The following is an 11,875-nucleotide window of genomic DNA, read 5'->3' as shown; positions in this document are numbered from 1 at the left end:
ATCCTGGGGAATGCTGCTGCAGGGAATATACGATGGCACTTAGAGCTGATGAAGCTCCCTCTCGGTTTTATGGTGTCGGCACAGCGGGCTCCGCTCAGCACCACATGAGCACATTTATAAAAAGCTTATTACAGCACATAGCACAGGAGTTGTTGTGTTTTTTTTTTTTTTTCTTTTCCTTTTTCTTTCTTTTTCTTTTTTATTTTTAAACTGGGAAACCAGCACCATTAAATCAGATTATTTTCTTTAGCAGGGCAGCGTAAACAACTCTGTCATTTGTTTTTATAAAGTCATCAGTGCCACTGAACACAAACCAGCACCCACTGATGAGGCTGAGGCAATGCATTTAGAACCACCACCAGAGCATGGGTGTAATCCCTAATTTTCCACCATAAAATATAACTGATTACATTTTTTTTATATCATTCCTTACTATGGGAGATACAAAGGAAACCCAGTTATTCACCATCCCCTTGTATTTTCTAGCTCAATCCCACCAGTACCTCTAGCAGAGCAGTTGCCTTGGTGAAATGTTACCCCAAAGTTAACAGTTTATCTGTTTTCACGCTTATCTCTTCACTAATGATAATTTAATATCATGCTTATTTCTCCACTAATGGTAATTTAAGTAAATAAAAGTCATTAACATACTTCAGCCACTTGCTTGTGAATGGACTTTGGACTTTCAGTGATTTAAAACAAATATTTGAGCAAATAGGAATTTGGGATTCAGAAAGAAAAAAGGTTTTTAGTAAGGGAGGGATGAAATCTTGAGGACTATGAAAGCAATATGGAAAATCAGGAGGGGGGAATGTAAAATACTACTTAGGATGGAGAATGTGAAGGATTTTGTGCTAAAGAGTCAATTTATTTTGGAATTGTTAGTCATGTGTAATATGAGCAATATTTTTATGGGGTTAAAATTTGCTTTAAAAGTCTTCAATTTTTCCTAGTTAAATAAAAGAAAAAATGTTCATAAAGTCAGTCCTGCAAAAACAGAGCTTGTGGTGACAAAACCATAGAAACCCCAAGGTGAACTGAATCAAAAATATTTATTGAGAAATCTCTTTACCAAAATTACAGTTGAACAAAAAAAGCACTGTGTCATGATGACACAAGCGAGTGAAATCTGTATTAAAATGACAGATTTTAGGCAAGGACACTGGCAGTGACCATCTAACCTGATGTGCACAGCATTGGCCACTCTATGTGCCCAGGAATTTGACCTCTCCTGAAAATGACATACAGAATATTCTATACCACAGTAGGAATTGATGATTTAAAAGCTGCAGGGCCAAGCCTCAGCTGCTTGGAATTCAATCCTAGGAAATCTATGGAGCTGTGAGAAGCCATGCTGTTGAAGGAGATTTCTGCTAAAGCTGGGGGTACCCAGCTGCAAAGTGTGAATTCTGACTTCAGGCAGATGGGCCACCAGGTGCCTGTCACAGAGTCATGGAATGGCTTCAGTTGGAAAGGGCCATAAAGCTCATCCCATTCCACCCCTGCCATGGGCAGTGACACCTCCCACCAGACCAGTTTGCTCCAAAGCACATCCAACCTGGCCCTTGATACTTCAGGGGTGGGGCAGCCACAACCTGGGCTTGTGAGGTGATAAAAGTGTACCTTGAACTCCAGCGAAGGGAAGAGAGAACCAAAGGTTCTCCCTGCAGAGAGCTTGTGCTGTATCAGCATGTCCTCCCTCATTGCTATAGTGCCATGGAAAAATAAAGAACCTGTGTGAAGAGACTGTTTGTATCCTGTATCAGCATGTTCTCCCTCATTGCTATAGTGCCATGGAAAAATAAAGAACCTGTGTGAAGAGACTGTTTGTATCCTGTGTTTTCATCTTCTGCCTGGCACATATGGTAGACTGTGTTCCATGAAATTGCCCATTGTTTTTGACATCCCTCTGTAAATCCCAAACCACTGCATTATCCTGAGGTACAGTGCTGATGGCTCTTCTACATCAGTTCCATTTTTAGGATAATTTATGTAGCTTAATCTCTATCTCAATGCTCATCTAGATCCCAAATGGAAGGCAGATGAACGACTGATTAATCTTCCCTCCTCTCTCTAGAAACCATCTCACATCGCTCCTTAACTGTGTTATCATCTTTGCTGTCCTGAGTAACAGATACAGCTGTTGATACAGGAATTCATGTTTCCAAAAAGAACTGTGGCACTTAAAGTCTCTGAGGCCCTTGACTGAAAACTCTTGAGAACTAGCTTGTGGCTTTTTTGCTAAAACTGGGAAAATGACTTGTGTGTCCTGGTGAAAATTTGAGCTTTTTCAAAGGTCTTGTTTTCTGACTAGTCACAAAATGTGATTGCAATGAGACACTCATCATGGGGTTGCTGTGTTTATAGTGATATAATATCAGCATCAATCCTCAGCTCCATTACCAAGTGAGGCATAGGCTGGAGATGCGCCAGGGGTGCTTTAGGTTGGATATCAGGAAAAGGTTCCTCCCCCAGAGGATGCTGAGCACTGAAGATGCTCCCCAGGGAATGGAGACATTCCCAAGGCTGCCAGGGCTCCAGCAGCATTTGGACAATGCTCTCAGGAATGCACAGGGTGGGATTGTTGGGGTGTCTGTGCCGGGCCAGGGTTGGATCAATAATCCTGGTGGGTCCCATGAATCTCAGGATATTCTGTAATTCCAGCTCTGTGGTTCACACTTTCTCTCCCCACCAAGAGTTGGCAGAGCTGTTGGGGATGGGACAGGACAAGGGGACCCCCAGCACTCCTGGCTGTGTGATAGAACAGTGGGAACAGAACCCCAACACTGCAGCCCTGGAGAGGGTCCAAGAGGAGAGTCCAGACGTGTGTCCAGTCCACAGAGCAGACTGGCCAGAGGCCCTGAGTGACCATGGTCCTGTCAGCTCTGTGGCACCGCTGTGGCAGCCGCAGCTCCCCCATGGCCCAGCACCTGCAGCCTTGCTCTCCCCCAAGGCCTCCTGCAGCACAGGGAGGGCCTGATCCTGAGTGCAGCAGCCCAGGGATGCAGTGCGGGGACATTGCCAGCCCTTCTGGCCCTCTCCCTCCACCTCAGGGCCCTCAGCGTCTGAGCCCCAGCTTGGGCCGTGACCTCCCACAGGATCAGCCAAGTCCCCCAGCAGCCCTGTGCCCCTGCCAGCTGTGGCCCGAGGGCTCAGCAGGGAATGGCCAGCACCCCTGGCCTTGTCTGGGCCACATCTGCCCAGGACAGACCTTTGAGAACTCCTCTGCCAGGCCCTGGGGGCCCTGGGTGACCCCAGAAGTGTCCCCATGCCCCCATGGACTCTGCAGGCACCGGTGGCACCAGCTCCAGTGCAAAACCCCCCAGCTCTGGCTGCCTGGGAAGGGGCCCCTCACTGAACAGAGCTCCAAAGTCATCCTAGGCACAGAGCATGGCAGGGCCACTGGCAGGAATCATCAGGAGCTACAGCAGGATGCAGGGACAGACGTGCCACCACCCCAGGGCAGCATGTCCACACATGGCACCAGGCTGGAAAGGTGAGGGAAGAAGAAGAAGAAGAAGGACCCTCTGCCCAGAGCTGACAGCAAGCTCAAGGCTCCCACAGGCAGAGCTGGAGAAGAAATGTGGGACTAGGTTTTTTGAGAGCTCACATTGTTTGGGGATGTAGCCAGGGTGTTTTTGATGTTGTAGCTGTAGCTGTAGCTGTAGCTGTAGCTGTAGCTGTAGATGTAGACATAGATTCAGATGTAGATTCAGATGTATCTGTAGCTGTAGATTCAGATGTAGAAGGTGATGTTTACTGTTCTGCTTTTCCATCAAAACAATTCCATCCATAACCTGTCAGTGTCTGCATGCAGTGGGAAGGAAGTGCAGAGGGCCCCAGGAAATGGCAGCCAAGAGGTGCAAAAGCATCGCTGAGCCCCACAGCAGAGCCACCAAGCCCCTAAGGGCACCAAGAAGTCCCCAGATCTGAGTGAGTTCCAGCAGTGCAGGCAGTCCTGGAGGGGGAACTCTCCCAAGGCCCTTCCCCAGGAGAAGCAAGTCAGGAGCCAGGACAGCCAGGGCTGTGACAGACTCATGGACATGGCCCTGCGCCCAAAGCAGCCATGGGCACACTCTGGGTACAATTCTCCCCTTTTGGGGCTTTAGGTTCTCCCCTCAGAGGGTGGTCAGGCACTGGAACAGCTCCCCAGGGAACAGTGACGTTCCCAAGGCTCCCAGAGCTCCAGGAGCATTTGAACAACGCTCTCAGGGATGCACAGGGTGGGATTGTTGGGGTGTCTGTCTGTGCAGGGCCAGGAGCTGGATTGATGATCGTTGTTGAATTCCTTCCAACTCAGGATATTCTGTGATTCTGTGATTCACTATTTGACAGTTTTATCAGCTATGGAGAAGAGCTGGGAAAATGATTTCTGTCAGCAGCTGAGGAGAAGCTGCAGCAGCAATAGCAACAAAGACAAGGGATTGCAACAAGTCTAGATTAGTGATTCAAATGATGACAAGGTCCAGGCAGAGAACTCAATTTTCTACATATCTGCCCTAATCACCTTTATATTTCTATACTTTGGTAATCAATTCCTTTGGGAACCCTTGGGAAGTCACAGCAATGCATCTGTGAGGCTGGAAGGTCTAATACTGCTCTTGGACAGATCAAGGCACATCCAACCAGGAATCAAGAAACCAGATTATACTGGCACTTGCTTGGTCTGAGCCGCACCAGGAGGGTGAATTCCTTACTCACATCTTCATCAAAGCAGGAAAAAAAAATCAGGAAATACGTCACTTGAAAACCTGAACAGCATCCAGAGATGTGCAATGACTTAAGAGAATTAGAAAACATCCTTGACAGTGATGAACTCCCAGAGTCCTGTTTATCTTTCCTTGAGGGATGACCGCAGCCTGCAGCACTAAGTCTGGATAACAAAACCTGGATAAAAGCAATCTCTTCATTCCAGGGAAGATAAGCTAAGCTGTGACGGGTGGGAGCCAAAGCCAACCTAAAAATAAGCTGCATATTTTTAACAGTAATCAAGCACTGAATAATCCACTAAAGCCTGTGGAGGATCTTCTTTCACTGCATGTTTTCAGACAAAAAAGAGATTGCTTTTCCAGGAGATGCACACTGCAGCACAAACCTGCCTTCCCAATCCCTGTTTTTCCACGGAGATGGCCACACAGGGCTTTATCAGTTTCAAGATACGGCAGATTTTGTTACATGGGAAAAAAAGCATCTATTCCAAACCACAAAGACTAGGAAATTTAACTCTGATGGATTATACATAGGAAATGTCAGGTCCTGGAAAAAATAATTGTTTGTATTTTGAGCAAGTTCCTAGGACTGGATGAGTAGGAATTTGCGCAAAGCCCTGGCTGAAAGGAGAGAGGTAAGCCCACGTCCCTTTTCTTCCTGCTCTCTCTCTCTCTCTCCTCTTTTTCCATCTTCACACAAATTTTTTAGCATCTGCCATAAAATTGCTGTGCTGGGAATACTGTGATAATTACGCAGGAATGCAAGCACCGTGTAGGTGCCATAATCCAGGCTTTTTTCCCTGATATATTTCTTAATTCAGTGTGTTAGTACATGGAAAGTCTATGTTTAAGTGTGAAGCATAATACACCATAAATAAAAAAATAATCACATTCTACTGCTTGCTTGGAGAGGTAAAAAAATAAGTAAACTTTAAATAAAGTTAGAGTGTAATTTTCAGAGTCTCTCACCCAGACCTCACCCTCTGCAACAAGAGGAGGGGATAGCCCACACTTTCCTGAAATATAAGCGGGATTTATCTAATTTAAACAGTCTTCTGTTTCCATGGAGCCAACAAGCACTAAACCCTTGTGAAAATCAGTTTTTTATTTGTTAAGTGGCACAGTGGCTTATTACCATTTAATACTTGGGATTCAGTGACAAGTCAGGGACAGGGCGCGTGAAGTGCCACACAAACAGGGAACGCCAGGCTGATTCCTGCCCCCAAGAGCTGTAATTTTCCAGCATCAGCAGTCCTGCTGTCACTGCTCTGGATCCCAATCCTCTGCTGCTTTCAGCAGAGGAACAAAGCAGCTCGACTGGGTGATGGGTGACGAAGCAATTTTTCCTGGAGGAATTGAAGCAGTGGAAAAGGCACCCATGATTTGAGGAATACACAGAATATCAACACCCAAGGACAGCACGTTCAGCCAGGATCACTGGAGTGGAGCAAGGCTGGCTTTTCAGCAGCTGGAATTTTGGAGCATATCTGGAACACCACAGCCACTTCACCTGTGAGGCTGAGCAGCCTATTTTTCTGCCCCTCACCTCTGACTGCCTTCAGCTCACGCAGGAAAGATGGCAATAAAAACAAAACTGGTCACTAAGAGGCAAAAAAAATTCAAGCTCGCAGGTGGAGACATTAATTCTGAGGGGAAAATTCCATTGCCATCCATCGTGACACTGAGCAGTGCATTTTTAGGAACATGTTGGCAGAGGGGTGTGGTGAAATTGAAGAGATGGGCAGTGTAAAACCAGTGGATGTCGTCATCTTTAGTGGTTTCTTATAAAGAAAGAGCTGGGAATTGACACCAGGACCATAATGAGAGTAACTAATTAGGCAAACACATTTTAAATGAAATTCACACTTGGTTATTGAGCATTTCTTGTTCTTACTCACTTGTACTCTCAAAATATCACATATATTTATCACAAATGTCTCTACACTCACTCATTATTCCATGGATTTTCTTCAGGTTATTACAAGGTATTTTTTCAGGTCATCTGAGATCCTCTCCAGTCCTGACCTCAGTAATTCTACTTACCATTAATCAGAAATTTTATTAATGTAAAAAAACTTGAAAAATTGACTACAATCCTGGGACCACCTGTGCTCAAAGAGGATTTAGTTCACCTTTCAAACATAAAACATGGAACCTAAAAGCTGAGGTGGGAGAGTTTTGTTTCTCCTGTTCCTATCTGAATTTTTAATTTTGAAGAAAACCTGACTCCTAAAACATGATTTTCCCACTGCTCTAGATTCTTTCAAGAGCACCTGGGAATTCTCAGTATTGCTGTAAATATCCAACACCTTTATATATATGAATTAAATTCCAGGCCTCAGCAATATCCATGCAAAATCCAGCTTGATTATAAACTGAATGGAACTGCATCAGTCATAGACAATTTTTTGAGAGAATTATCTGACCTTCCTCTCAGACTAGGCATCAGTCTGTTTTTTTATCTCTATTCAGCCAACAACTCAATTTTTTCAAAACCCCTCCAGATGAGTTTTTTAATCAATTAGTATCCTGCTTCTTGTATAGTCCAGTGGAGGCGTCTCTGCCCATGACAAGGGGGTGGAATGAAACAAACTTTAAGGTCCCTTTCAACTCAAATTATTGTATGATTGTAGGAATTTACACTGTATTTACCCCCAAAACCACAGAGGGTATTTTCCACAAGCACTCACACTCTGACCACTTTTTATGTGTTTCTATTGCAAATATAGGTACAGAAAATTCTCCTGAGAGATTTATGTTATCTGAAATATATTCAGTGAAAAAATACTCTGCAAAGTTGGGATGGTACCGTACATTAGCTAAACCCAACACAGGAGAATGCTGTCAAAATTAACAGCCACAAAAGCCATGGAAAAAAAATTAAATATATATATATATATTATTGGGGGTTAGAACAAAATAAGCTTAAATGCCTCTTCCAACCCAAACCACTCTGTGGTAATTGTACAAATAAAACACATTTCTGCATGAAAGGAATGTGTAGTGTGTTTTCTTAAATGAGTCTGCAAAACCCCCTCTAAAACGAGGAGCATGGACAGGCCAGAGGGTGGATGTGACACGGACGAGGAATGAGGTGGAGGTGACGTGGACTCCATGAGGGTCCCAAAACCTTGGGAACAATGGCATGGGCAGACTTCAGAGCAAGCAGCATTCCACAGAGGTGTTTCCCAGTGTGAAAAATGCCAATCACTTGTTTTTAAAATTTTAAAAGTTTAATAGTAATAAAATGGTTATAAAAATAGTAATACAATTAGAGTAATAATGATTTGGACAATTTGAATTAGAACAATATGAGACAATAGAAACAAAGAGTTACGGATGTCTGGGTACCTTTTCTGGGCAACATAAGACTGTAAAAGGACACACATTAACAAAGGATTAACCCTTAAAAACAATAACCTCTTGCATATTCATACACCTCATCCATGATGCATAAATTCCATTCAAACACAGGATTCTGTCTGCTCATCCTCAGCTTCTTCCTCTGAATCCTGATGGCATCATCCTGCCCAAGCAAGGTGGGAAGTAGTTCGTCTCTCCTGATAATGGAGCAATAAATTCCCTTTCTCTGAAAGATTTAGGTGTCCTGTGGCTGTTATCTCAGTGCCAGTCCTTTCTTTAGAAGAAAAGTATCCTACATAGCATGGTTTCAACATTTTGTTATAACCTAAAACTATATTTAACGCACTATTGAAGAGAATTAATACAGCATTACTTTCTAACACAACACATGCAATATTCATTTGAATAGTTGCGGAAAGCCAATAATAAAATACGCATTTTTCACAGCAGCGGGCAGAGCCCATGGGAAGGGACATTTCGGGTTCAAGAGTCACTGAGGGCACCTGAGGCGTTTCGCTGAGGGCGGCGAGGTGAATTGCGTTGCCTTGCCCGTGCCGCTCGGAAGGGGGCGCACTCCCCGCCCCTCCCTCCCCGGGGCTCCCTTATCTCCCCCAGCGGGCGATGTTGCCGCGCCACCGCCTCCACCTCCTGCTCTTCCTCCGCACCCTGCACGGCTCTGCCTTTGGCATGGGCGACTGGGCCTCCCGCCTGCCGCAGGCGAGCGAAGCGCTGCCCGGCAGGAGCCAGCGCATGGCGGTGCCAGGTAAGTGCGAACTGCGTTTCCCTTCATCTCCTTCCCCGTGCCCCGCCGCCGCCTCAGCCGCGCGCCCCTTCCCCGCTCTCCGCGTGCGCATGCGCGGTGCCCCGGCGGCGGGGCGGGGCCGGCGCGGCGCGTGCGCGCTGAGGGACGGGACGGGGACGTGGGGAGGAACATGGCGGCGGCGGAGGGGGGCGCGTCCCGTGAGGGGGGACGGGGACAGGGGTTAAATGTGGCTTGCAAGGGGTTCGTGTTGAGGTTTGCTTTCGCAGTGACGTTTCTTGTGTGCCGTAAGAATAGACATGGACGGGTTGATGGAGTAGCCAGCGAGTGCGGCTCGTGTTGGCCCAGAGAAGCTGTGGCTGCTCCGTCACTGGAAATGTCCAAGGCGAGGCCGGACGGGGCTTGGAGCAACCTGGGATAGTGGAAGGGGTCCCTGCCTGTGGCAGGGGGATGGAATTGGATGAGGTTTAAGATTCTTTTCCAACCAAACCATCCTGTGTGTTTTTTTTCCATATTTTTTCTTGGCTATATATAAATTTCTTCTTTTATTTTTTACTGAAGCCAGCAACAGGGCTTTAAACAGATTTCCTTAGCCGTTACTGCTTTTGTTAAACAATAATACTTAAAACCATGACATGCTTTGTATCTTCTGTGGGTGTTTTAGGAAGAAATCTTTCTCTGTGAGGGTGGTGGGGGCCTGGCACAGGTTTTCCAGAGAAGCTGTGACTACCCCTGGATCCCTGGAAGTGTCCAAAGCCCGGTTAGACAGGTCTTGGAGCAGCCTGGGACAGTGCAAAGTGTCCCTGTTCATAGCAGGGGATTAAATGAGATGAGCTTTAATGTCTCTTCCAACCCAAATAAATTTTGTGATTCTGTTTGCAAAGTGCTTTTGAATTCTTAATAATTCTTCCTATTACTTTTCTCCTTTGAGTGGATATATACTGTCAGGTAAGCAAACTACCAACCCAGAATTAATGAATTTACTTCCTGACAGTCCTCCTAGGAACTGAAGGTATTCCAAGATGACTGTCAGTGCTGTTCAGGAGGAATTCTAGTGGCACTGAGGTGCTCTAACTATTGAATAGTTCACATTTGAGGTGTTTATTGAACAAGGTGTAATTTATATGGATCTTTTCTGCAGAGTCCTATGGGCCCTAACAAAGTATGAGAACTTAGGGCTTAAAGTAAATAATACTTAAACACCTTAAGTGCATAAGTGCTGGTGGAAGAATTATAAACGGATGATGGCACAGGCCCAGTGGTCAAGAGAATAATAAAATCTTGCATGTTATAGATACTTAGTAAAAAGCTGAAGGTAGTGGTGAAATAAAGGTAGCAGGAAGACTGTTATTCTGCTGCAGAGAAAGTGGATTCAAAGGAAGGGTGCAGAGGTGGGGTTTGTGCAAACACAGCAGTGAACTCCAGAGATGATGATGCCAGGAGTGCCAGACATGTCACCAACAGTAGCACATGTCACCAACAGTAGCACATTGCCTGGATTAAAGTGGCAGCTTCATGTTGTTTGTTGAGAAAACAGAAGCCACACCAAGCTCATTTCATACTGAGTAACTGCACAGGTAGAACAGTTTTGGGCTGCTGTAGAAAAAGCATCCTCATTAAAATAAATACAATTTTTAAAATGTTTTTCTGTGGCTGAATGTGGTATTATTAACAGCACGGCCCTCCAGAGAACTGTCAGTGTTAAGATGTAAATTGCTCAGAAAATGATAGCAATTAAAATTTAGGCAGATGATCAACTCAAGGCTGATTGAACTTGCAGACCCTTGCCATGTTAATAATGCTGTTTGTGAGTCAGGAACCAGAACTGGACCTGGTATTCCAGGTGAATTCTTACCAGTACAGCACAGAAGAGAGGGATTTTTCTTTTCTCTGCTGTCCAGAGCCACAGTTTGCTTTCTCTGTGAAAATGTGCACTGTGAGCACATTTAACCTGGCATCCAGCAGAAGCACAGCTCCTTCCCAGCAGCTCTGAGATCATCCTGCTCTTGCTGTTGACCTCCCTGAGGTTTCTGTTGGTTCAGACCTGGAGCTGTTCCAGCTCTCCTCTGCTGTTTGCTGTGTCTGCTCTGGCTGTGTGTTTAACGCTGCCCTCAGATCTGCTGAGCGTGTTTCCTGTCACATCACTCACTTGGCTGTTTCAGCCATCCGATGATTCTGGCCCCAGCACCAGCCCCTGGGGTCACCTGCTGCCCACCAGACGTGCAGGTATTGATCCCTCTGCCTTTGGAGCCTGCTGCTCCTGCCCATTTTTGACATGCAGGCTGTTCCTCCAGCCAGGACTTTGTCAGCTTCCACAGCAAATGCTGGGAGAGAGGGTGGCAGAACCCTGCTGAAGTCAACATGTGCTACAGGCATCATTTCAGCCTGAAAGGGCAGCTCAGCTGGAAAAGCATGATTTGCCTTTGGTAAATGTGTTGGTTATTCCTGATTACTTTCTTGTTCCCTGATTGGAAATAATTTCTAGGGGAGCATTCTCCATGATATCTCAAGGGATTGAGCTGAAGCTGAGCATCCTGTACCCTCTCAGTTCTGTTTTCCCCTTTCTTAAAAGCAGTTGTTACTGTAGACCAGTTCTCATCATCAGAGATCCCCAATCTCTGTGGTTTTTCATTATTTCTGATCCATCTGATTTTTCATTATTTCTGATGGCCTCACCAGCAAACCTGGCCTCCCAGCTCTGGAAAAACTCCACGGGGCTCCTTGAATTTAAACACATTTAGCTTCTTTAAGTAACCACAACCCATTTTTCCTCTCATTGTTTGGTGCTTTTCTTTCTGATTGTACCAGCCTGGAGAGGTTTTGGAGCAGTTGTTCTTTCTGGAGACTTGTGCAAAAGAGGTTTTAAGTACTTCAGTCTTTTCTGTACACACTTCCAGGCTGTCTCCTGTATGTATCAATGCACCTTGATTCTTTCTGAGCTTCTTTTTACTCCAGTAATTTTTGTGGATTCATTTCTTATTACCATTTGTGTCCCCAGCCAGGCTGAACTCCAGCTTTGGCCTCGCTGATTTTGTGCCTAAAT

General features: G+C 45.5%; 1 protein-coding gene across 1 annotated transcript in view; it reads left to right on the top strand.

The window, feature by feature from the left end:
• Positions 1-8,678: 8,678 nt before the first annotated feature.
• The window catches only part of MSRA (methionine sulfoxide reductase A), a 243,445-nt gene continuing 240,248 nt past the window's right edge, over positions 8,679-11,875 (top strand). The window contains exon 1 of the mRNA XM_063153178.1: positions 8,679-8,835. Coding sequence (XP_063009248.1) covers positions 8,694-8,835 — 142 coding nt within the window. The 5' untranslated portion in view covers positions 8,679-8,693. The remainder of the gene's footprint in view (positions 8,836-11,875) is intronic.

Source organism: Melospiza melodia, chromosome 3 (genome assembly GCF_035770615.1).
Source record: "Melospiza melodia melodia isolate bMelMel2 chromosome 3, bMelMel2.pri, whole genome shotgun sequence".
Taxonomy (NCBI): domain Eukaryota; kingdom Metazoa; phylum Chordata; class Aves; order Passeriformes; family Passerellidae; genus Melospiza; species Melospiza melodia.
Note: the sequence above shows the minus strand (reverse complement) of the source record. Positions and strands in the feature narration are given on the sequence as shown.